This window comes from Hemitrygon akajei, chromosome 5, assembly GCF_048418815.1.
Source record: "Hemitrygon akajei chromosome 5, sHemAka1.3, whole genome shotgun sequence".
Taxonomy (NCBI): Eukaryota; Metazoa; Chordata; class Chondrichthyes; order Myliobatiformes; family Dasyatidae; genus Hemitrygon; species Hemitrygon akajei.
In genome coordinates, this window is record NC_133128.1 from 104,680,485 (window position 1) to 104,706,443 (window position 25,959).

Below are 25,959 nucleotides of genomic sequence, written 5' to 3' on the forward strand. Positions count from 1 at the left end.
CCAGGTGTAGGAGGACAACACAGGATTTAATTCAGTCTTACTTCTCCCGAACTCTATCATTCTTACCATTGTGTAAGGCTTCGTTCAGTAGGCCACATTTCAAATAAATGCTAGGAAAGTTAAAGTCATAGTTTTCCATCCGTGTTGCACATTACAACCCCTCCTTGAACATCACCTCACTTTGAATTAAAGCTTTTAATTTAATTGTGAACTGAGGCTACATCTACGCTACGCCAGATAAATTTGTAACCGAAGCTTTTTCTCTTCGTTTTTACCTTCTGTCCACACTAAAATGGCGTTTTTGTCTCCTGAAACCGGAGCTTTTCAAAAACGCTTTCCAAGGTGGATATTTTTGAAAACGCTGCTCGGGCAGATCAGTGTGGACGGTGTAACCGAAGACTTGAAAACGCTATCAGACGGCAGCGTGCTATTTCATTGTTTTCTTGAACACAACCTAACAATTTCAGAACAGACGGCAACGAGACTGAAGCCAGAAGAGTTAGAAGTGTACTCACCAAATACTTTGACCCATAACTTACTGAATAAATAAGTATATTGTACTCACTTTGCCGTTTTCTGTCCTTGCTTGTATGAAGATGGTTTACCTATTTATGCAAGTACTTCTCTGACAATAGATGTGTAACAGCCTAATGTAACATTGTATGGAAATACAAGATAACACTGATGAAGACATGTTTTATACATTTAACAAGGTGCTTTATTAATGCAACAGAGTTAGTCAGTTTTTCAATGTTCGTCGTCAGCCGGGTCAATCTGTCTGTGAACTCCGTGTCAGTTGCTGCTGTACACTCCAGTATTTGTTTTTTTTTCAGAAAACTAAAAAGTTCTCCTCCGTGAGAGCCAACAGCTGTCTGTTGTTTTAAGTTTTTCTAGTCAGTAACTACACAAATGCGCAATTTTACGAGCAAACACGAGGAAATCTGCAGATGCTGGGAATTCAAGCAACACGCACAAAATGCTGGTGGAACACAGCAGGCCAGGCAGCATCTATAGGAGAAGCACTGTCGACATTTCGAGCTGAGACCCTTTGTCACGGTCTCGGCCTGAAACGTCGACAGTGCTTCTCCTATAGATGCTGCCTGGCCTGCCGTGTTCCACCAGCATTTTGTGTGTGTTGTGCAATTTTACGGCGAGATTCAACACCAACCATGTCACTTGTTTTCGGTAGATGTGTCCTGAGCATGCGCAGCAGGAGGAAATATGCCGAAATCTCCATTTCAATGTGGATAGAGATATTTTTAAAAACGCGTAGTGTATCGTTTTTACGTGAAACCGGCGTTTTCAAAATTATCCGGTCTAGTGTAGATGTATCCTCAATATCCTGCCCAAAGATAAAATGTTTACTTTCAAATCCAAGACAATGCCATTGTCACCTCAGTATCACCCTGTAGGGTGCTTCGGCTTTCAGTGCACACTTTATACAAGCTTGAGATTTGTCTTCATACAGGCAGCTACAAAACAGAAGAAAACAATAGAAAACAACATTAAAGCAAAAGAAGACAGTCAAACACAATGTGCAGAGAAAAAAAACTCTGCAAACAATAAAAGTAAGCAAACAGCATTTAGAACTGGTTTACAAAAGTGAGTTCACACTGAGGTAGTTGCAGGCCACAGCCACGTTTTGGTGCAAAGATGAGTGAACCTCGCAGAGTAACAAGTTGTAATTCAGTGTGGAAACGAGTAAACCTCATGGAGCAGTGATTTGAACTGGCTCATGCCTTGTCTCTGGCCCTGATGCCCTGTCCTTTTCAATCTGGCCTGACACTTAAATCATTTAGACCTTGCTCTCAGACCTGGACTTTGTCACTTCGATACTGTCTCAGGCTGGTGTTCCGCCACCTCAATTTGGCCCGTACCCAACTTTTCCAATTTGGCTTGGTACTTAAATTGATCAAACCTCGGATCTTTCCTTGCTCTCGATGCGGGTCGGGGCCCCATAGCCTTGACTGTGCCTTACCTCCACTCGCCTCACCTCGGTTCTGCCAACTTGAATTGCCTCCAAGCTTGTTTCAGGAATGGCCGAACACTGGCTCATTCGCCACTCTCTGGCCCAGATCACAGAGCCTTGATTCAGACCATACACACCACACCGTAGCCATACTGCATCTTCAAGACTTCAGTTCCCACTGCAGAAATGCCAGGTCATACAGGTGGTTCAGAGCTCAACTAAACAGGGAAGTTAATGTCTATTGTTTGCAGTGATCATTTTGCAGAAAAACTGTAATTAATTAAGTATTTAGTTGTTTTCTTTGTTTTATGCTGAGGATATTCTACGAGGCTATGGTGGCCAGTGCTATCATGTTTGCTGTTGTGTACTGGGGCAGCAGGCTGAGGGTAGCAGACACCAACAGAATCAACAAACTCATTCGTAAGGCTAGTGATGTTGTGGGGGTGGAACTGGACTCTCTGACAGTGTCTGAAAAGAGGATGCTGTCCAAGTTGCATGCCATCTTGGACAACGACTCCCATCCACTCCATAATGTATTGGTTAGGCACAGGAGTACATTCAGCCAGAGACTCATTCCACCGAGATGCAACACTGAGCGTCATAGGAAGCCATTCCTTCTTGTGGTCATCAAACTTTACAACTCCTCCCTAGGAGTGTTAGACACCCTGAGTCAATAGGCTGGTCCTGGACTTATTTTCACTTGGCATGATTAACTCATTATTATTATTTAATTATTTATTGTTTTATATTGCTATATTTCTTCACTATTCTTGGTAGTGCGGCTGTAACGAAACCCAATTTCCCTCGGGATCAATAAAGTATGTCTGTCTTTATTGGCCTCCAACAAGCAGTCACTGAGTTTAGCAGACCCTTAAATCATTCTTGTCTTAGCTCTGCCATTAATTCTAATGGGTTCCCAGCAGACTTACCCTCCATGTAATATTAGCTGTTCTAAAGCAATGCCCCTTGTATTCTATTCCCCATCTATCTTCCCACAGCTTCCCAGTCTTTGTTGGTCTTTTTTTTTTGACTTCCAGTTTCCTTGCCTCTAATTTTCCAGATGGTTAGAGGCTTATAGAAAAGAGTGAATTTGCTGTTTTAGGAGACCAGCAGTGGTTATGCATGAATGAATTATTGCATGAACTCTGCTATCAAAATTAAAGTCCAGAATGATTTTAATTGGGTGATTTGTTTTGTAGCCATGAGTTTGGTCCTTATTGCACACTATTGCAATGAAGGGGAAATAGCTGAAAAATTAAGAGAACTTGCAACATTTATCATGTTGACTCATAGTTGAATATTTTGAGGTTGTAACAAATAGTGTATGCTGCAGAGGTATTTACATGTGAATCTAAGCAAACTGTTTTACTGAGAATGGGGATTTGTTCAGTAGCAGCAGACTTTATTTCTAACCATTGATTTCAAAGCTGACTTCTATATGGCACCTCTGACATGGTTTTAGTAAAAGGTTCTTATGTAATGGAAGCTGAGATAGGTGACATTGATTTTTCCTTTGCAGTTATAAAACTCATCAAGATGAAAGTTAATAAGTACTTGCGAAGGTGGCTGGGATTCCTCCCCCCCCCCCCCCTTCCCCCCAGTGGGGTTCTACATAAGATTAGGTCAGCTGCAGCTCCTGTTGTCATTGGTAGTGGAGGAGTTCAAGGTGGCAAAGTGTAGATTTGTGTTAACTTTACTCTTGATGTCTTCTGCATTGGTCATGAGGAACCCGTACACCGTGAAAAGCCAGAGCAGCCTTGGCAGAAGACCATATTGGTGCAATCATATCTTAAATTTACCAGGGAGTCCGGTTTTACAGGTTTCCCCCGCTATTCCCCGCTAGAGACTACCCCAGTGGCTGTACCCCTTGACAATAAGTACTCCTATTTGAGTACTGTTGTTGTGGGGGGGGGGGGGGGGACAGTACTGTGGCTGGAGGAAGCCACAGTGGCTGTGCCTCCGGCACAGAGTCCAGCCCTGTAGCTCAGAAGGGTAGGGAAAGGAAGAGGAAGGCAGTAGTAATAGGGGACTCGATAGGGGGTCAGATAGGCGATTCTGTGGACGCAGTCAGGAGTCCCGGATGGTAGTTTGCCTCCCTGGTACCAGGGTCTGGGATGTTTCTGATTGCGTCCAAGATATCCTGAAGTGGGAGGGTGAGGAGCCAGATGTTGTGGTACATATAGGTACCAATGACATAGGTAGGAAAAGGGAAGAGATCCTGAAAGGAGAATATAGGGAGTTAGGAAGGCAGTTGAGAAGAAGGACCGCAAAGGTAGTAATCTTGTTATTACTGCCTGTGCCATGCGACAGTGAGAGCAGGAATGGAATGAGGTGGAGGATAAATGTGTGGCTGAGGGATTGGAGCGGGGGCAGGGATTCAAGTTTCTGGATCATTGGGACCTCTTTTGGGGCAGGTGTGACCTGTACAAAAAGGACGGGTTACACTTGAATCCTAGGGGAACCAATATCCTGGTGGGAAGGTTTAATAGAGCTGTTAGGGAGGATTTAAACTAATTTGGCAGGGGGATGGGAACCGAAATGATGGAGCGGAGGAGAGGGAAAACAGAAATAGACTAAGGTAGTGAGCAGTAAGAATGTCAGGAAGGACAACCAGGTGATGGGGCAAATTTGCAGCCATTGGGATGAGTTGTAGTACAATAAAGTTTCAGTGCAATCAATGCAAAAAGTACCAAATACTGGACTTAAGGTGTTATACTTAAATGCACACAGCATAAGGAATAAGGTGGATGATCTTGTTGTACAGTTACAGATTGGCAGGTATGATATTGTGGCCATCACTGAGACATGGCTAAAGGATGCACGTCTCTGGGAGCTGAACGTCCAAGGATACGCAGTGTATCGGAAGGATAGGCAGGTAGGTAGAGAGGGTGGCATGGCTTTAAAGGTAAGAAATGATATTAAATCATTAGAAAAAGTTGACATAGGATCGGAAGGTGCAGAATCTTTATGGGTTGTGATACGAAATCGCAGGGGTAAAAGGACGCTGATGGCAATTATCTACAGGCCTCCAAACAGCTACAGTGATGTGGACTACAAATTGCAACAGGAAATAGAAAAGGCTTGCCAGAAGGGCAGAGTTATGATAATTGTAGGGGATTTTAACATGCAAGTGGATTGGGAAAATCAGGTCGGCACTGGTTCTCAAGAAAGAGAATTTGTAGAATGTCTACGAGATGGCTTTTTAGAACAGCTTGTTGTTGAGCACACTAGGGGATCAGCTGTACTGGATTGGGTATTGTGTGATGAACCAGAGGTGATTTGAGAGATGGAAGTGAAGGAACCCTAAGGAGGCAGTGATCACAACATGATTGAGTTCACTGTGGAATTTGAGAAAGAGAAGCCAAAATCTGATGTGTCAGTATTTCAGTGGAACTATGAAAGGAAGCTAGCAAATAATATCAAAGAAGATACTAAAAGCTTTTTCAAGTATATAAAGAGTAAAAGCTGAGAGTAGATATAGGACTGATCAAAAATGATGCTGGAGAAATTGTAATGAGAGATAAGGAGATGGCGGAGGAACTGAATGAGTATTTTGCATCAGTCTTCACTGAGGAAGACATCAGCAATATACCGGACATTCAAGAGTGTCAGGGAAGAGAAATATGCGCAGTCACAATTACAACAGAAGAAGTACTCAAGAAACTGAATAGTCTAAGGGTAGATAAATCTCCTGGACCAGATGGAATGCACCCTCGTGTTCTGAAGGAAGTAGCAGTGGAGATTGCGGAGGCATTAGCAATGATCTTTCAAAAGTCGATAGATTCTGGCCTGGTTCTGGAGGACTGGAAGATTTCAAATGTCAGTCCGCTATTTAAGAAGGGGGCAAGGAAACAAAAAGCAAATTATAGACCTGTTAGCTTGACATCGGTGGTGGGAAGTTGTTGGTGTCGATTGTCAAGGATGAGGTTATGGAGTACCTGGAGGCATATGACAAGATAGGCAGAACTCAGCATGGTTTCCTTAAAAGAAAATCCTGCTTGACAAACCTAGTGCAATTTTTTGAAGAAATTACAAGTAGACTAGACAAGGGAGATGCAGTGGATGTTGTGTATTTGGATTTTTAGAAGGCCTTTGACAAGGTTCTGCAAATGAGGCTGCTAAACAAGATAAGAGCCCATGGAATTACAGGAAAGTTACATACGTGGATAGAGTGTTGGTTGATTGGCAGGAAACAGAGAGTGGGAATAAAGGGATCCCATTCTGGTTGGCTGCCCGTTACCAGTGGTGTTCCACAGGGGTCTGTGTTGGGGCAGCTTCTTTTTGCATTGTATATCAGCTATTTGGATTATAGAATAGATGGCTTTGTGGCTAAGTTTGCTGATGATACAAAGATAGGTGGAGGGGCTGGTAGTGCTGAGGAAACAGAGAGTCTGCAGAGAGACTTGGATAGATTGAGGGAATGGGCAAAGAAGTGGCAAATGAATTACAGTGTCGGAAAGTGTACGGTCATGCACTTTGGTAGAAGAAATAAATGGGCAGATTGTTATTTAAATGGGGAGGGAATTCAAAGTTCTGAGATGCAACGGGACTTGGGAGTCCTCGTGCAGGATACCCTTAAGGTTAACCTCCAGGTTGAGTCGGTGGTGAAGAAGGCGAATGCAATGTTGGCATTCATTTCAAGAGGAATAGAGTATAGGAGCAGGGATGTGATGTTGATGCTCTAAAAGGCACTGGTAAGGCCTCACTTGGAATACTGTGTGCAGTTTTGGGCTCCTTATTTAAGAAAGGATGTGCTGACATTGGAGAGAGTTCAGAGAAGATATGGTTTATATAATTATCTGGATAGACAGGGTCTGATTAGGAATAGTCAGCATGGATTTGTGCGTGGAAGGTCATGTTTGACAAATCTTATTGAATTTTTTGAAAAGGTTATGAGGAAAGTTGATGAGGGTAAATCAGTGGATGTTGTCTATATGGACTTCAGTAAGGCCTTTGACAAGGTTCCGCATGGAAGGTTAGTTAGGAAGGTTCAGTTGTTAGGTATTAATATTGAAGTAGTAAAATGGATTCAACAGTGGCTAGATGGGAGATGCCAGAGAGTAGTGGTGGATAACTGTTTGTCAGGTTGGAGGCCAGTGACTAGTGGTGTGCCTCAGGGATCTGTATTGGGTCCAATGTTGTTTGTCATATACATCAATGATCTGGATGATGGGGTGGTAAATTGGATTAGTAAGTATGCAGATGATACTAAGGTAGGTGGCGTTGTGGATAATGAAGTAAGTTTTCAAAGCTTGCAGAGAGATTTTGGCCAGTTAGAAGAGTGGGCTGAATGATGGCAGTTGGAGTTTAATGCTGATAAGTGTGAGGTGCTGCATTTTGATAGGAATAATCCAAATAGGACATACATGGTAAATGGTAGGGCATTGAAGAATGCAGTAGAACAGAGTGATCTAGGAATAATAGGGCATGGTTCCCTGAAGGTGGAATCTCATGTGTATAGGGTGGTGAAGAAAGCTTTGGTATGCTGGCCTTTATAAATCAGAGCATTGAGTATAGGAGTTGGGATGTAATGTTAAAATTGTAGAAGACATTGGTAAGGCCGAATTTGGAGTATTGTGTACAGTTCGGGTCACCGAATTATAGGAAAGATGTCAACAAAATAGAGAGAGTACAGAGAAGATTTGCTAGAATGTTACCTGGGTTTCAGCACCTAAGTTCCAGGGAAAGGCTGAACAAGTTAGGTCTTTATTCTTTGGAGTGTAGAGGGTTGAGGGGGGACTTGATAGAGGTATTTAAAATTATGAGGGGGATAGATAGAGTTGACGTGGTTAGACTTTTTCCATTGAGAGTAGGGGACATTCAAACAAGAGGACATGAGTTGAGACTTAGGGGGCAAAAGTCTAAGGGTAACACGAGGGGGAATTTCTTTACTCAGAGTGGTAGCTGTGTGGAATGAGCTTCCAGTAGAAGTGGTAGAGGCAGGTTCGGTATTGTCATTTAAAGTAAAATTGGACAGGTATATGGACAGGAAAGCAATGGAGGGTTATAGGCTGAGTGCTGGCCAGTGGGGCTAGGTGAGTGTAAGCGTGGGCACGGACTAGAAGGGCCGAGATGGCCTGTTTCTGTGCTGTAATTGTTATATGGTTATAAGATTCACTAGAATGATTCTGGGAATGAGAGGGTTAACATATGAGGAACATTTTGACCGCTCTTGGAATGTACTCCTTTGAGTTTAGAAGAATAAGAGGGGACTTCTTAGAAACATTTCGAATGTTGAAAGGCATGGACAGAGTGGAGGTGGCAAAGTTGTTTCCCATGGTTGGGGAGTCTAGTATGAGAGGACATGACTTGAGGATTGCAGGGCGCCCATTCAGAGCAGAGATGCGAAAAAATTTTTTTAGCCAGAGGGTGGTGAAGCTATGGAATTTGTTGCCACGGGCGGCAGTGGAGGCCAAGTCATTTGGTGTATTTAAGGTAGAGATTGATAGGTATCTGAGTAGTCAGGGCATCAAAGGTTATGGTGAGAAGGCGGGGAAATGGGACTAAAGGGAAGGTTGGATCAGCTCATGACAAAATGGCAGAGCTGACTCAATGGGCCAAATGGGTGACTTCTACTCCTTTGTCTTATGGTCTTACTCGAAGGTAGAGCGTTCCTATGAAATGGTTCGTAAGCCTGAATGTCGTAAAGTGAAGAAGTAATTACCATTTATTTATATGGGAAAAATTTGTGAGCGTTCGCAGACCCAAAAAATAACCTACCAAATCATGCCAAATAACACATAAAACCTAAAATAACAGTAACGTATAGTAAAAGCAGGAATGATCTGATAAATATACAGCCTATATAAAGTAGGAATACTTTTCTGCAATTATTGCAGCACTGTCCACCGCAGCGAAAATCTCACGCAAGTGCTCTCAGCACCATTTGCGGCAAAAACACTCGGTGCAAGCGCTCTTGGCAGAAACACACGGCGCAAGCGCTGTCGGCAGAAGCAGTCTTTCCAGTAACCTTTAAGCTATGAAGCTGCCAATTCATACCAAATAACACATAAAATTACATAGCCTATGTAAAGTAGAAATAATGTACGTCCAGTGTAGTTTCACTTACTGGAATCGGGAAGTCACTGATTATGGTGTGTTAGGTTGAGTCATCGGAGTTTGGGGTGGTGGGAGGTAGAGGAGACTGGAGTGTCATCTCATCATCGTCTGTTTCCATCAGGGCAGGCAGGTCACTTTCTTCTATGTTTGCCTGCCTCGATGTCGAAGGTCAAGGTTCGCCGTCTGCTGTGACTGATGTGGAAGGCTTGAAAAACAACAGTCTGCTTGACTGCTTAGCCTCATGCATTTTTCTATCATACAGTTCTTTGTAAGCACTCAAACCATTCTGCAAATATGCCTTAACCCTATGTACTCTTTCAAAATTAATATGTACTTCTCTGCAAACATTGCAGTGCTGTCAATCGCAGTGAAAATCTCACGCAATTGCTTCACGTTCAGTTCCTGGACAACTTCACTTTCGGGCTGTTCGCTACTGCGTTCGGCTTCAGTTGTTATCCTTTACTCTTCATCAGCTCTTCATCTGTCAATTCTTTGTCATGGGATGCCAAAACCTCTTCAACATCATCTTCATCAACTTCCACAAACCCTTAGCCAAACTCACCATGTCCTTACTTTGTTCAGCACAATCAAAACGCTTTATTATGTCTAGTTTTACGCTAAGTGTAACACCCTTATGCACTCTTTTAGGCTTTTCCGATACCTTGGAACTCATCTTGCTAACGGATGCACAAAATAAATCGACATAAAGCACAGATGCTCACAGGCACAGGTTTAAGTAATGCCGGCTAGAATGCAGTTCCAGGGGAGGGGCTTGGCTGCTCGATGCCTTTTGTCGGGCGCTGCCTTTTTTTGTAACAGTGAAAACACCTTCTGTTAGCGAAAACAGGTATCTAATGTAAGTCCTTCGTAACATTGAGGTGTCGTAAAGTGAATATTCGGAAAACGGGAGACACCTGTATCATTCTTCTTCAGCCATTTTTCGGTCTGCTTTACAGTGCTGTGATGTTGGCACTGTCCTTTAAGATGGGGGAGAAGGTATGGCTGTTTGGAATCCCTTTTTGAGGGTTTTGTCACCTGGTTGTAAAGTGGACTGAAGTGAAGTGTAGCTTGAATCCCCCTAGGTAGCTAGAGACCCTTTCTTGCATTACTGGTGGGATATGGTAGTGATCCAGGCCAGCCTGGATGAGGATGTGTTGAATTGATATGTAAACGTTTGATAGGTCTAACCAGATAATTGTTAGATCGCCTTTCTTCTGCCTGGCCTCATGGATCAACTGGCTGATTATTGAGGTGTGTTCAAGGCACCCAGAGAAACCCGGGATGCCACCTTTCTGGATGGATGTGTTGATATAGTGGTTCTCCATTAAGTAGAACGGCAACCTTCTCACAAATGGTGAGAAGAATATCTTGCACTCCACGCTAAGATGGGAGATTGTCCTAAACTGGGGGATTGTGGAGGACTTCCTTGCGAACTAAGCATCCTTCCCAGTTTCCAGCTTGGTGGGATAGAACCTTTGGTCCAAATCTTCCTCATTATCTTCTACAACTTCCGGAAGAGTTTTTGGCATTTCTTATATACTACTTGGTCCAGGGGTGTCAGATGACTTTGCTCTCTTGATGATATCCTGGACCTCCTGCCATGTGGGCTCTGCCACATTCAGCTCATTTGCTGGAATTCTTGGTTGGGGACTTGCTATGACACCAGTCAACTAGTTGATATATGACGGAATTGATGGCTTCGTGGCCAAGTTTGCGGATGATACCCAGATAGGTGGAGTGGTAGATAGATAAGATGACAGGTGGAGGGACGGGTAGAAATGAAGACAGATGGAGAGGTGGGTAGATATGCAGATAAGTGGAGGGGCAGGTAGGTAAGAAAACAGGTGGAGGGGCAGGTAGATATGAAGACAGGTGGAGAGGGGCATGTAGTTTTGTGGAAATAGAAAGGCTACAGAAGAATGAGGGGTAATTTTATTGAAACCTATCGAACGGTGAAAGGCCTTGGTAGAATGGATGTGGACAGGATGTTTCCTATGGTGGGGGAGTCTAGGACCAGAGGGCACAGCCTCAGAATAGAGGGACATCCTTTTACACTGGAGGTAAGGAATTTCTTTAGCCAGAGAGTAGTGAATCTTTGGAATTTGTTGCCACAAGTGGCTGTAGAGGCCAAGTCATTGGGGATATTTAAGGCAAAGGTTATTAGATTCTTGGTTAGTCAGGGCATGAAGGAATACAGGGAGAAGGCAGGAGAGTGAGGCTGGGAGGGAAAATGAATCAGTCATGATGAAATGGCAGATCAGACTTGATGGGCCAATGGCCTAATTCTATATTTATGTCCTTATTTTGCTCCTGTGTGACTTCTCATCATCACCTGAAATTGTGCCATCAGGTTATGTCATCAGCAAGTTCATAGCTTTCATTTGATCTGTGCCTAGCCACACAGGCATGGTTGTAGAGAGAGCAGAGAAGTGGGCTAAGCATACATCCTTGAGGTGCACCAGTGTTGATTGTCAGTGAGGTGGAGATGTTATTTCCGATCCACACAGATTTTGGTCTTCCAGTTGTGGAGGGACATAACAGAGGTGCAGATTCTGTAGCTGATCGATCAGGACTGTAGGAATGATTGTGTTAAACACTGAGTTGTAGTCAATAAACAGCAGGCTGATATAAGTGCAACATGAGTGAATCTGCAGATGCTGGAAATAAATACAAAACACAAAATGCTGGCAGAACTGCTGAGTTCTGCCAGCATTTTGTGTTTTGTAGGCTGATATAAGTATTACCATTATATAGGTGATCCAAGACCGTGTGAAGAGCAATGGGATTGCATCCGCTGTAGACCTATTTTGGCGATAGGCAAGTTGCAGTGGGTCCAGATCCTTGCTGAAACAGGAGTTAAGTCTAACCATAACTGACCTCTCACAGCACTTCATCACAGTAAATGTGAGTACTACTGGATGACAGTCATTAAGGCAGCTCGCCCTACTCTTCTTGGGCACTTGGATGATTGTTGCTTCTTTGAACCAGGCGGGAACTTCGGACTGTAGCAACAAAAGTTTTAATACAGAAAATAGTTATGATCTGCAATTCAAATGAAGAAAAGTCAACTGTACTCTTTTCCGTAGATGCTGCCTGGCCTGCTAAGTTCCTCCAGCATTTTGTGTGTGTTGGTTGTCATGAAAATGATTCCTGGATTGAATGACTTATCATATGAAGAGCATCTGATGGCTCTGGGCCTGTATTCACTAGGATTCAGAAGAATGAGTGGTGACCTCATTGAAGTCTATCAAATGGTGATAGATTAGAGGATGTTTCCTGTGGTGGGAGAGTCTAAGACCAGAGCACACAGCCTCAGAATAGAGGGGCCTCCTTTTAGAAAGGAGATGAATTTCTTTAGCCAGAGGGTGGTGAATCTGTGTAATTCTTTGCCACAGGTAGTTGTGGAGACCAAGTCTTTATGTATATTTAAGGCAGAGGTTAATAAATTCTTGATTGGTCAGGGCATGAAGGGATATATGGAGAAGATAGGAGATTGGGGCTGAGAAGAAAATTGTTTTACCCATGATGAAATGGTGGAGTTGACTCAAAGGGCCAAATGGCCTAATTCTGCTCCTATCTCTTATGGTCTTACGGTTATTAATTGTAATTAATTGATATTGATTAATTGACCTATGAACTGATCTCTTTGGAGCATAAATAGGTAGAAGGGGATGAATGAAAATAAAGAAGAGGGACAAAATACAGTAACAGACACTAAACACTGCAGTGGTTGGAATAAAAATTATGCATTGGGATTACTCACGGGTCGGCAAGTCTTTGGAGAGAGAAGAATTGAATTAATATCACAGGCTGATGGCCTTTCATCAGAAACAATCGGTTCTGAAGAAAGTAAATACTAATCTGAATAGTTGGATGGAGTCATGAATATAGGAACAGGCCACTTGGTCCACCTTGGCTGTTCTTGTCACCAACTACTAATTCACACTTCTGGCGTTCTGAGGTCTGGCAACTCTCATGATTCTGCGTGTTTTTAATCTGTAGTACAGATCTGTGTTAATCAACTATTTATAACTAAGATCTTTATTAGTCTGTATCTAATCAATCCACTATTGCAATTTTTACAATGTTAGCCAACAGTAATCTCATCTGATAGTATTTCCAATTTGTGAAATTTTGGGTTTTAGTCAGTTTGCAGAACCCTTACCTGAACTGGGCAATGAATATAATTCAAAATAACCAGTTTTTCAGGTGTTCAGGGACAATTAATGTGGTCCAGCAAGAGCCAGGTCCCAAGGGAGCAGCAATTGAGTGTTTTGATGTGTGAACAGGAGGAAATCTGCAGATGCTGGAAATTCAAACAACAACACACACAAAATGCTGGTGGAACACAGCAGGCCACGCAGCATCTATAGGGAGAAGCACTGTCGACGTTTCGGGCTGAGACCCTTCGTCAGGACTAACCGAAAGGAAAGATAGTACTTCTTTCCTCTGTACTCTTTCCAATGCTTCCACATCCTCCCTATAGTGAGACAACCAGAACTGGACACAGTACTCCAGGTGTGGCCTAACTAGAGTTTTATAGAGCTGCATCATTACATCGCGTCTCTTAAACTCTATCCCTCTACTTATGAAAGCTAACTAAGCTTTCTTAACTACCCTATCTACTTGTGAGGCAACTTTCAGGGATCTGTGGACATTTATCCTCAGATCCCTCTGCTCCTCCACACTACCAAGTATCATGCCATTTACTTTGTACTCTGCCTTGGATTTTGTCCTTCCAGAGTGTACCACCTCACACTTCTCCGGGTTGAACTCCATCTTCCACTTCTCAGCCCACTTCTGCATCCTATCAATCTTCGACAATCCTCTACACTATCTACAACACCACCAACTTTTGTGTCGTCTGCAAACTTGCCAATCCACCCTTCTACCTCCGCATCCAGGTCGTTAATAAAAATCACGAGAAGTAGAGGTCCCAGAACAGATCCTTGTGGGACACCGCTAGTCACAACCCTCCAATCTGAATGTACTCCCTTCACCACAACCCTCTGCCTTCTGCAGGCAAGCCAATTCTGAATCCACCTGGCCAAACTTCCCTGGATCCCATGCCTTCTGACTTTCTGAATAAGCCTACCGTGTGGAACCTTGTCAAATGCCTTACTAAAATCCATGTAGATCACATCCACTGCACTACCCTCATCTATATGCCTGGTCACCTCCTCAAGGAACTCTATCAGGCTTGTTAGGCACGATCTGCCCTTCACAAAGCCATGCTGACTGTCCCTGATCAGACCATGATTCTCTAAATGCCCATAGATCCTATCTTGAAGAACCTTTTCAAACAGCTTTCCCACCACAGACGTAAGGCTCACTGGTCTATAATTACCCGGACTATCCCTACTACCTTTTTTGAACAAGGGGAGAACATTCGCCTCCCTCCAGTCCTCCGGTACCATTCCCGTGGACAACGAGAACATAAAGATCCTAGCCAGAGGTTCAGCAATCTCTTCCCTCGTGTCGTGGAGCAGCCTGGGGAATATTCTGTCAGGCCCTGGGGACTTATCCGTCCTAATGTATTTTAACAACCCCAACACCTCCTCTCCCTTAATATCAACATGCTCCAGAACATCAACCTCACTCATATTGTCCTCACAGTCATCAAGTTCCTTCTCAGTGGTGAATACCAAAGAGAAGTATTCATTGAGGACCTCGCTCACGTCCACAGCCTCCAGGCACATCTTCCCACTTTTATCTCTAATCGGTCCTACCTTCACTCCTGTCATTCTTTTGTTCTTCACATAATTGTAGAATGCCTTGGGGTTTTCCTTTACCCTACTCGCCAAGGCCTTCTCATGCCCCCTTCTTGCTCTTCTCAGCCCCTTCTTCAGCTCCTTTCTTGCTACCCTATATTCCTCAAAAGCCCCATCTGATCCTTGCTTCCTAAACCTCATGTATGCTGCCTTCCTCCACTTGACTAGATTTTTCGCTTCACTTATCACCCATGATTCCTTCACCCTACCATTCTTTATCTTCCTCACCAGGACAAATTAATCCCTAACATCCTGCAAGAGATCCTTAAACATCATCCACATGTCCATAGTACATTTCCCTGCAAAAACATCATCCCAGTTCACACCCGCAAGTTCTAGCCTTATAGCCTCATAATTTGCCTTTCCCCAATTAAAAATTTTCCTGTCCTCTCTGATTCTATCCTTTTCCATGATAATGCTGAAGGCCAGGGAGCGGTGATCACTGTCCCCCAGATGCTCACCCACTGACAGATGTGTGACCTGACAAGATGAAGATTGTGATCGGGAGGGGAGGGGTGAAGCTTTTAATTTATGTACAAGAGCAAGAACTAGCCTCAGTGTGTGAGGCCAGGAGTTTAAGTAGAACTGAAGCAGGAACTTTCCATATATCACACAAAGAGACATAGGAAACCAGGCTCATGTAGGAAGTGAATGCAATTATTGAGCAAGTTCTTTATGAGGAGGGTCAGGTAGCCAAAGGGTGTTGATGGAGGTGCAGGTAGATCTGAGAAGTATAGGATCATTGAAATCTTTTGGTACAGGATGTCATTTTTAGAGGATTGGTCATGTGTACTAAAATGGGCCTGTTAGACCCTGGAAACTGTCAAAATAGTAGAGTGTGCTAGAGGAGTTGCAGGTGGAAATACAAAGTAACTAGACACAGCAATAAAGAGTAGATTCGAGTTTGGTAAAAATAGATTTCATGGGCAAGCACAAATTGAATTGATGATTCTACCAGGATAGTAGATGGGTAGATGTTGGCTGTTCAGTGTTTAGTGACTGAGGGGCTGGAGGTTGGATCTTAAGATCTCCAGAGGAAATGAAGTCAGTAACTGTTTGCTAGAACAGTGTGCTCTGATAATGAATTAGCTGTTGTTGAGTGCACCATGGCAGTATAAAGGACAACATTCAAACTGCTAACTACTGCATTTTGTTTCCTTGGCAGATCTGTCGAAGAACAGACTGAGTGAAATTCCAATGGAAGTGTGCCATTTTATCTCATTGGAGATGTTGAACCTATATCATAACTGCATCAGAGTCATTCCAGACACAGTCATTAATCTACAGGCATTAACGAATTTAAACCTGAGGTCAGTATAATGATTGTTCACTCATAGTAAGTATAATGAAGTGATCATTCACATTTAGATGTATAGAGTCATATGTCATAGCAACAGGCTTTTGCCCCTCATGTCCATGCTGCCTCCTGCACCAATCTTATTTACCCCCATTAGGTCTGTGTCTTGTCCTCATGTGCCTTGGAAATCGTGTACTTGTCTAGATACTTAAGTGTTGAGAGGCACATTCCAGACTCCAACCTGTGTGAAATTCTTCCCCTCAGCTCCTTTAAAGACCTCACACCACAAACCTCTTTCTAAATGAGCCCTACCTTGGAAAAAATACATACCCTATCTATCCTCATCATTATTTTCTGTACCTTTATCAGGTCACCGTTTCAGCCTCTTCATCCAGGGAAAATAAACACAAATTATTCAAAATTTCTGATAAGTCACCTTTGCATGTAATCGCATACTTCTTATAGTGTTGCAACCAAAATGGCACATGTTACTCCCATTGTCTCCAAACCAGTGTCTTACAATGATATATCTCTGGCCATTGGCCATTCACTCTGTTGGTATTGATGTTGCCAGTTTTCATATAAAATATTTTAGCCATATTGTTATTGAAAAATAGTTCTATTTTCCCTGGAGCAGGGGAGTTAAGATGGACCATGACTGAGGTGCAAAAGTTTTAGATGCCCCAGAATTTTTTAAATATAAATTTTGTATTAGGTTGTTTATTTTTGTCATCTCTATTAGTATATCAGTAGAAAAGGGCAAATTTTAGATTTTACAAAAAAAAGTCAATCATGATCTCATGGAAACCACTGGAACTGAAGTGTACCCCTCTACACTCTGGAGAAGGCTTGTCAGAAGTGGTCTTCATGGAATAGTTTCTTTCAAAGAGCCATTCCTCTGAAGTGGAAACAAAATCAAGAGTCTCATCTGTGCACAAAAACACAAGTACTGGGTTGTTGAACAATGGCTGCAAGTGCTCTGGACTGACTTGTCAAAATTTGATATTTTTGGCTCAAGACAGGAGGCAGTTCGGCCTTAGAAGATCTGGAGAGTGCTAAATGAATGAGTGTCTACAGCCAACAGTAAATCACGGTGGAGGTTCTTTACAGGTTTGGGGCTGCATTTCTGCAAATGAAGATGGTGATCTGATCAGAATTAATGAAATCCTCAATGCTGAGAAGTACAAGCATATTTTCATCCATCACACACAATGCCATTAGATAGGCATCTGATCGGTCTCAACTTCATTCTGCAGCAGGACAATGCCCTCAAACATACGGCCAAGGTCATAAAGAATTATCTTCAGTGAAAAGAAGAAAAGGAAGTTCTGCAACAGATGGTATGGCCTCCACAGAGCCCTGATCTCAACATCAGCGACGCTGTCTGGAATTACCTGGAGAGACAAGCAAGCGAGACAGCCGAAGTCTGCAGAAGAACTGTGACAAGCTCTTCAAAATGCTTGGAACAACCTACCAGCTGGTTTTCTTATAACACTGCATGGCAGTGTACCTAAGAGAATTGATGCAGTTTTAAAGGCAAAGGGTAGTCACACCAAATATTGATTTGATTTTGTTTTTTACTGTGTCCTGCTCTTCATAGTTATTTTTAATGTTTAGAAGCTTTTCATTTCATTATTTTTGAAAGCATTTTTTGAAAGCATCTTCACTGTACATTCTTTACATGTGCCTAAGATGTTTGCACAGTACTGTATATAAAATTATGAGGTTTATAGATAGGGTAGACTGCAAGAATCTTGTCCCTAGATAAAACTAGAGGATGTAGATTTTAAAGTAAGGGGTACAAAATTCAGAGGAGAATTGAGGGGGTTCTTTATCACCAGAGAGTAATGGGTACTCTACTGTTGAAGATGGTATAGTAGAAGGAGAGACACTGACAACATCTAAGAAGTGTTTGGATAAACACCTGTATCACCTTGGTATAGAAGGCTATGGATCAAATGCACAGAGATGTAATTAATGTAGATGGCCGCCAGCTGATTGTTTTGGATATGGTGGGCCAAATGGTGTTGTTTCCATACAGTATGTTTTAATAGCAGAACAATTCTGGGCTAGTTCCCTTTTTTACCCCTCAATATCTGTGCTTTAGTCACTCACTGTAGCTATGGATGCCAGATTGGTTTCTTTTTGACAAGGGAAATATATTAATTCCCTTCCAGCCATAGCTGATGGGGCATTTACTCAGCCTTAACCACATCCTGTGAAGTCCTTTAGCAAGCAACAAACTGTACACTTGAGTCATAAAAAATTCTAACATCCAAATTACATAAAATAAAACTGCAGCATTCATTTATCAATGTACAAAAGTGGTTTAAGATAGAACAAGAACTGAATTGGGATAATCCTGGCATATTTGTCTAATCACTAGAGCTTGAATACAGTCGGCCCTCCTTATCCGCGAGTTCCGCATGCCCCTGGAAGTTCTCTCTCCAACACTCATTATTTGAGCATGTACAGGCTATTTTTTCTTGTCATTATTCCCTAAACAATACAGTATAACAACTATTTACATACATTTACATTGTGTTAGGTACTATAATTTAATCTAGAGATGATTTAAAAGTACAGGCAGTCCCCAGGTTATAAACGAGTTCTGTTCCTGAGTCCGTCTTTAAGTCGGATTTGAAGTCGGAACGGGTACATCCAGTATTATTTAGCGTCAGTTAGTCAAACGTTTGTCTTAGTATATAGTATACATTTTACCTTTCTATGCATATAAAGCACTGAAGAAACATATGTATTTCAATAATTAAACCACTGAGTTGCTTAGTAATAATTGTAGCTTTCATTGGGGCAGGGGCTTTCACATGCTCCATTAAAATTGTTCCGATTGTTGTGTTGACCGTCTGTAGCCTAATGCTTTTCCAATGACCGATGGCGTTTCACTTCTTTCTGATCGCTTTATTACTTCCACTTTATTTTCAATCGTGATTATTTTCGTGAACAGAAACACTGCGGATTCAGAGCTGCGCCTGCTCCTAAAGTCCACTGCACTGAGACAGGTTAAATAAGGTCCGGGGTTCCACTGGGTCCTAAAGACCATTGCACTAGTCAGGCTAAATAAGGGACTTGAGCATCTGCGTTTTTTGGTATCCACGGGGCGTCCCGGAACCAATCCCCCGCGGATAAGGAAGGCCGACTGTAGTTCTATATGATCCATTAAGAAAAGCAATTGGTACTTCAGTCATTTTCCAGTTAGTTTCTCTGTTGTTTTATATCCTCTGTCCTGGATTTTAAATCAATCAATCAATCAAATCAAGTTTAATTATTGTTCAACCATAATAGATACAGTGAACAAAACAGTGTTTCTCTGTGGCGAATGTGCAAAAACAAACAAAAAATCGCATTCAAAATAGCGACCAAAGAAATGTATTCACACAAAGAAAGTACCAATATAGTCCAAAGCCCTCAGTGACGTATGATATCGGATCAGAATTAGACCATTTACCCAGTGAGTTTGCTCTGACATGTCCCACAATTGCTGGTACAGTCAATATACTATTTTAATACTTTATATTTTCATGTCAAGATTTTACAAAAGCAACAATTGAGAAAATATCAACAGTAAAGACTGAGTAAAGTTATATGCTTCTAGTATTGCTTGTCAGTATGAAGCCTAGATAGAACCATACAGTGTTGGGTTTGCAAAATTTGTCACAGTTTTTGTGGATACTGTTTATTCACTTTCTAGAAAGCAGCAGAATAGCCACAGAAATCTATGGTATATTTTATTTTCAAATAGCTTTCAAAATCTGCTTGCCTTCCTGAAATAATACAGTATTTGGTTTGCTTGCAGGAAAACAATCTACTTTCTTTGGTAACATGAAGAACTACTCTAGAGAAGTCTAAAGTTCTAATGGTTCCAAAATTATGGCAATCTTCTACTTGATTAGCTTTCTGTAATGTGAGGTGAAATGGAGGGTAATTGTCACTGAGTCCCCATGTCCCTGACTTTGTCTCTTGTGTGAATCAAGTATGTGAGAGTTTTGTGTAAAAGTTCTGTTGGAATTCCAGCTGGCATGCTGGTGTAATCTTAAAGTTGAAGTTATTTCAGCTGGCTGGCCAAATTCTGAAGTGGTGCACAGCAAACCAGAGATATCTCAAACTGGAGTATTGCTAAAGCTCTTTCAGGAAGATGATGTCATAAGGGTGAACCCTCACAAGGCATCAGAGCCCAATTGTACATCTGACAGAGTGCATAAAACCTGTGCAAATCAATTGGCTGGAATGTAAAGGAACATCTTCAAGGATTCATTGATGCACTTGGGGGCTCTCACCTGCTTCAAACAGCCATCTGTATATATTCATTGATGACACCACTGATGTTGGCAGAATCTCAGATGATGAGGAAGTGTACAGGAGTGAAATAGATTGACTGGTTGAGTGGTGTTGCAGCAACAACCTAGCATTCAACATCAGCGGACAGGAGTAGATAGGGTGAGCAGCTTCAAGTTCCTGGGTGTGAACATCTCAAAGGATCTATCCAGGCCCAACATATTGGTGTTGTCACAAAAAAAGTGTTCCTGCACCTATACTTCAGGAGGTTTCATATGTCACCAAAGACTTGCGCATATTTCCTCATCTGTTCCCTGGAGAACATTCTGAGTGATTGCTTTGCCGCCTGGTGTGAAGGCACCACAATGCACACAATCGAAACAAGGTGCAGACTTTTCCAGCTCCATCACAGACACTAGCCTCCCACCATCAAAGATATCTTCAAAAAGTGGTGCTTCAAGAAGGAGGAAGAACCAACCAGTTCTTGCCCTCTTCTCATTACTGCCATCAGGTAGGAGGTACAGGAGCCTGAAGACTTGAACACTACCTCACGATTTTGGTCTCTTTTTGCACTATTTATATTTTTATACTTCTTATTGTAACTTGTAATAATTTTTGATGTATTGCACAATACTGCTGCTGCAGAACAACAAACTTCATGACATGTCAGTGATAATAAACCTGATTCTGATTTGGAAAATTTTAGTAGTTAAATACACCTCGTGCAATGAGTAATATTTAGGTCTTTTGTTCTATGATGTCTTATCCCTGCCATATTTCTTTGCCAAGTTGAAGGCAGGGAATGAGGAGTATTGGGATCTCAAATTTTGGTGTGTATCACCACAAGACATCCACTGGGAAGACCATGAATTATGGGTGTACTGGCATATTACGAACATGAACAGGACACCCGGAGGGTACATTGCCTCCCAGGTACCAGGATCAGGGATGTCTCAGATCACGTCCACAACATTTTGGAGAGGGAGGGGGAGCAGATAGATTGGTACATATTGGTACCAATGACCTAGGAAGGAAAAGCAAAGAGGTCCTGAAGAGAGAATTTATAGAGCTAAGTAGAAAGCTGAGAAGCAGGACATCCCGTGTAGTAGTTTCTGGATTGCTGCCTGTGCCCTGTGCCAGTGAGGGTAGAAACAGGATGATTTGGCAGATAAATGTGTGGCTGAGAAGTTGGTGCAGTAGGCAGAGCTTCAGTTTCATGGATAATTGGGATCTCTTCTGGGTATGACCTGTTGAAAAATGAAGGGTTGCACCTGATCCCAAGGGGGGACCAATATTCTCGTGGGCAAGTTTGTTAGAGCTGTTGGGGAGTGTTTAAACTAACTTGGCAGGAAGGGTGGCAACCGAAGTGAAGAGACTCAGGATAGGACGGATGGTAAAAAATTAAAGATAGCGTACAGTCAGATTGTCGTGAAGGGCAGGCACGTGATGGGACTTAGTTGCAGCCAGCAGGCTGAGTATCAAATCATTAGGGATATAGAATCAGAAAGGATAGCAAATATGGTTCTCAGGGTGTTGTATCTAAATGCACGTAGTATAAGAAATAAGGTGGATGATCTTGTTGCAATGGTTACATGTTGTATCGGAGGGATAGGAAAGTAGGCAGAGGGGGTCGTGTTGCTCTGCTGATAAAAAATGGCACCAAATCAGTAGAAAGATGAGACATAAAATAGGAAGGTGTTGAATCCTTGTGGGTTGTTAAGAAACTGTAAGGGTAAAAGAACTTTAGCATTTATGCTGAGAGGTGAACCACAAGTTACAACAGGAAATAGAAAAGGCGAGTCAAAAGGGTAATATTATGGTAGTGATGGGAGATTTAAACATGCAGGTCAATTGGGAAAATCAGGTTGGTGATTGATCTTAGAGTGAGTTTGTTGAATGCCTATGAGACAGCTTTTTAGAGCAGTTTGTTGTCGAGCCTACTAGGGGATCAGCTATACTGGCTTGGGTGTTATGTAATGAAATCGAAGCAAGAGGCGGAGAGTGAAGAAGTAAAGGCATCTTGGAGAGAAGCCGTTTTTTAACTGATTGGGGAAAAGAGGCTAGACTGCGCAGGTGCGTGACGTAGCGTGCCAAAGGTTTACAAAGGAGAGGAAGTTTCCAACGGTCTTTTAAATTGAAGCAAGAAGCAGAGAGTGAAGAAGTAAAGGCATCTCAGAGAGAAGCCTTTTTTTTAAACTGATGAGGAAAAAGAGGTTAGACTGCGCAGGCATGTGACATAGTGAGCCAAAGGTTTAAATAAAAGGCCGCCATATACAGCAGCCATCGGCGTAGTGGACTGAGTCAGAGTGGGACGGCTTTGGCTCAACAGGCTTCGGCGTGAACAGGCAGAGGCGAGGGTATGTACCGGTAAGTTCTGTTTTGTTTGTTTAGAGTAGAGAGAATGCCAGGCAGGATGTTAGAATGCTCCTCTTGCAGGATGTAGAAAGTCAGGGAGACCTCTAGTGTCCCTGACAACAACACCTGCAAGAAGTGCATCCAGCTGCAGCTCCTAACAAACCATGAACTGGAGCAGGAGCTGGATGACCTCCGGATCATCTGGGAGAATGAGGAGTTTATAGATAGTAGCTACAGGGAGACAGTTACACCAAAGGAGCAGGGCACAGGTAATTGGGTTACCATCAGGCAAGGGAGGGGAAAAGGGCAGGCAGAGCAGGGCTCCCCTGTGGCCTCAACAATAAATGTACCGATTTGGATACTGTTGGCTTACCTGGGACAAGCTGCGGCAGCCAGATCTCTGGCACTGTGTCTGGTTCTGCAGTGCCGAAAGGGGGGGGGGGGGGGGTGCGAAGAAGAGGAGAGCGGTAGTGATAGGGGACTGGATAGTTAGAGGTATAGACAGGATGTTCTGTAGTCATGACAGGGACTCCTGGATGGTTTGTTGCCTCCCGGGTGCCAGGGTCAGGGATGTCTCTGATCGCGTGCACAGCATTCTGAAATGCGAGGGTGATCAGCCAGATGTCGTTGTACACATCAGTACCAATGATGTAGGAAGAAAGAGTGAGGAGGTCCTGAAGAGTGAGTATAGAGAGTTTGGTAGGAAGTTAAAAAGCAGGACATCAAGGGTGGTAATCTCAGGATTGCTACCTGTGCCATGTGCCAGTGAGGGTAAGAATAGGATGCTCTGGAGGATGAACATGTGGCTGAGGAACTGGTGTAGGGGGCAGGGTTTCAGATTTCAGGATCATTGGGACCTCTTCTGGGGCAGGTGGGACCTGTACAACAGAGGAGAGTTACACCTGAACTACAGGGGGAACCAATATCCTTGCAGGGAGGTTTGTTAGTGCTATTGGTGGGGGGGTGGGGGGGGGTGGGGTGAGGTTTAAACTAGATTTGCAGGGGGATGGGAACCAGAGTGCCAGAGTAGATAGTGGAGCTGGGGTGAAAATAAATGATGTTAAAGTTTCATGCAAAGTCACAAATAGAAGGGTTGTGTGTGGTGGTAATAAGCTTCTGAGGTGTGTCTTTTTCAATGTGAGGAGTACTGTGGGGAAGGTTGACGAGCCGAGGGCGTGGATTGACACGTGGAATTATGACATCATAGTCATTACTGAAACTTGGCTACAGGAGGGGCAGGACTGGTAGCTTAATGTTCCAAGGTTCTGATATTTCAGACGTGGTAGAGGCAGAGGGATGAAGGGTTGGGGGGGTGTGGCATTGCTAGTCAGGGAAAATGTTACAGCAGTGCTCAGGCAGGACAGGTTAGAGGGCTTGTCTACCGAAGCCATATGGGTGGAGCTGAGAAACAGGAAACGTATGACCACATTAATGGGGTTGTATTATAGACCACCCATTAGTCAGGGAGAATTGGAGGAGCAAATCTGCAGAGAGGGAGCAGACAACTGCAGGAAACATAAATTTGTGATAGTAGGGGATTTTAATTTTCCACTTATTGATTGGGACTCCCATACTGTTAACGACCTAGACAGGTTAGAGTTTGTAAAATGTGTTCAGGAAAGTTTACTACATCAATATATAGAGGTACCGACTAGAGAGGATGCAATATTAGATCTCCTATTAGGATTTGAGTTAGGACAGGTGACGGAAGTGTGTGTAGGGGAACACTTTGGTTCCAGTGATCATAGCACCATTAGTTTCAACTTGATCATGGATAAAGATAGATCTGGTCCTCGGGTTGAGGTTCTAAACTGGAAAAAGGCCAATTTTGAAGAAATGAGGAAGGATCTAAAAAGCGTAGATTGGGACAGGTTGTTCTCTGGCAGGGACGTGATTGGTAAGTGGGAGGCCTTCAGAGGAGAAATTTTGAGGGTGCAGAGTTTGTATATTCCTGTCAGGATTAAAGGTGAAGTGGATAAGGAACCTTGGTTCTCTAGGGATATTGGAACTCTGATAAAGAAGAAGAGAGAGATGTATGACATGTATAGGAAATGGAGGAAATAAGGTAGTTGAGGAGTATAAAAGATGAAAAAAAACTTAAGAAAGAAGTCAGGAAGGCTAAAAGAAGACATGAGGTCTTCTTGAGGCAATCAGAGTAGATAAATTCCCAGGACCTGACAGGGTATTCCCTCGGACCTTGAACGAGACTAGTGTTGAAATTGCAGGGCCCCTGGCAGATATATTTAAAATGTCGGTATCTACGGGTGATGTGCCAGAGGATTAGAGGATAGCTCATGTTGTTCCGTTGTTTAAAACAGGTTCTAAAAGTAAGCCGGGAAATTATCGGCCGGTAAGTTTGATGTCGGTAGTAGGTAAAATATTGGAGAGAGTACTAAGAGGTTAGGATCTACAAGTATTTAGATGGACAGGGACTTTATTATAGAGAGTCAACATGACTTTGTGCATAGTAGGTCATGTTTAACAAATCTATTAGAGTTTTTCAAGGAGATTACAAGGAAAGTGGATGAAGGGCAGGCAGTGGATGTTCTGTGCATGGACTTCATTAAGGCCTTTGACAAGGTCCTGCATGGGAGGTTTGTGAGGAAGATTTAATCGCTAGGTATACATGGTGAGGTAGTAACTTGGATTAGACATTGGCTCAATGGGAGAAGCGAGAGAGTGGTAGTGGAGGATTGCTTCTCTGAGTGGAGGCCTGTGACTGGTGGTGTACCACAGGGATCATTGCTGGGTCCATTGTTATTTGTCATCTATATCAGTGATCTGGATGATAATGTGGTAAATTCGATCAGTAAATTTGATGATGATACAAAGATTGGAGGTATAGTGGACAGTGAGGAAGGCTTTCAAAGCTTGCAGAGAGAATTGGACCAGCTGGAAAAATGGGCTGAGAAATGACAAATGGAGTTTAATACAGACAAATGTGAGGAATTGCACTTTGGAAGAAAAAATCAAGATGTAACATGCAAGGTAAATGGTAGGACACTGAGGAGTGCAGTAGAACAGAGGGATCTAGGAATACAGATACAAAATTCCCTAAACGTTGCGTAACAGGTAGGTAAGAGCTCTTGATACATTGGCCCTTATAAATCAAAGTATTGAGTATAAGAGTTGGAATGTTATGGTGAGGTTGTATAAGGCATTGGTGAGGCCAAATTTGGTGTATTGTGTGTAGTTTTGGTCACCAAATTACAGGA

At 42.8% G+C, this 25,959-nt stretch overlaps 1 protein-coding gene across 5 annotated transcripts in view; it reads left to right on the forward strand.

Annotated features, from left to right (window-relative positions):
* The window catches only part of lrch1 (leucine-rich repeats and calponin homology (CH) domain containing 1), a 502,659-nt gene that overhangs the window by 168,681 nt on the left and 308,019 nt on the right, over positions 1–25,959 (forward strand). For all 5 annotated transcript variants that reach the window (XM_073046169.1, XM_073046165.1, XM_073046167.1 and 2 more), the window contains exon 2: positions 15,965–16,109. In XM_073046169.1, coding sequence (XP_072902270.1) covers positions 15,997–16,109 — 113 coding nt within the window. In that variant the 5' untranslated portion in view covers positions 15,965–15,996. The remainder of the gene's footprint in view (positions 1–15,964; positions 16,110–25,959) is intronic.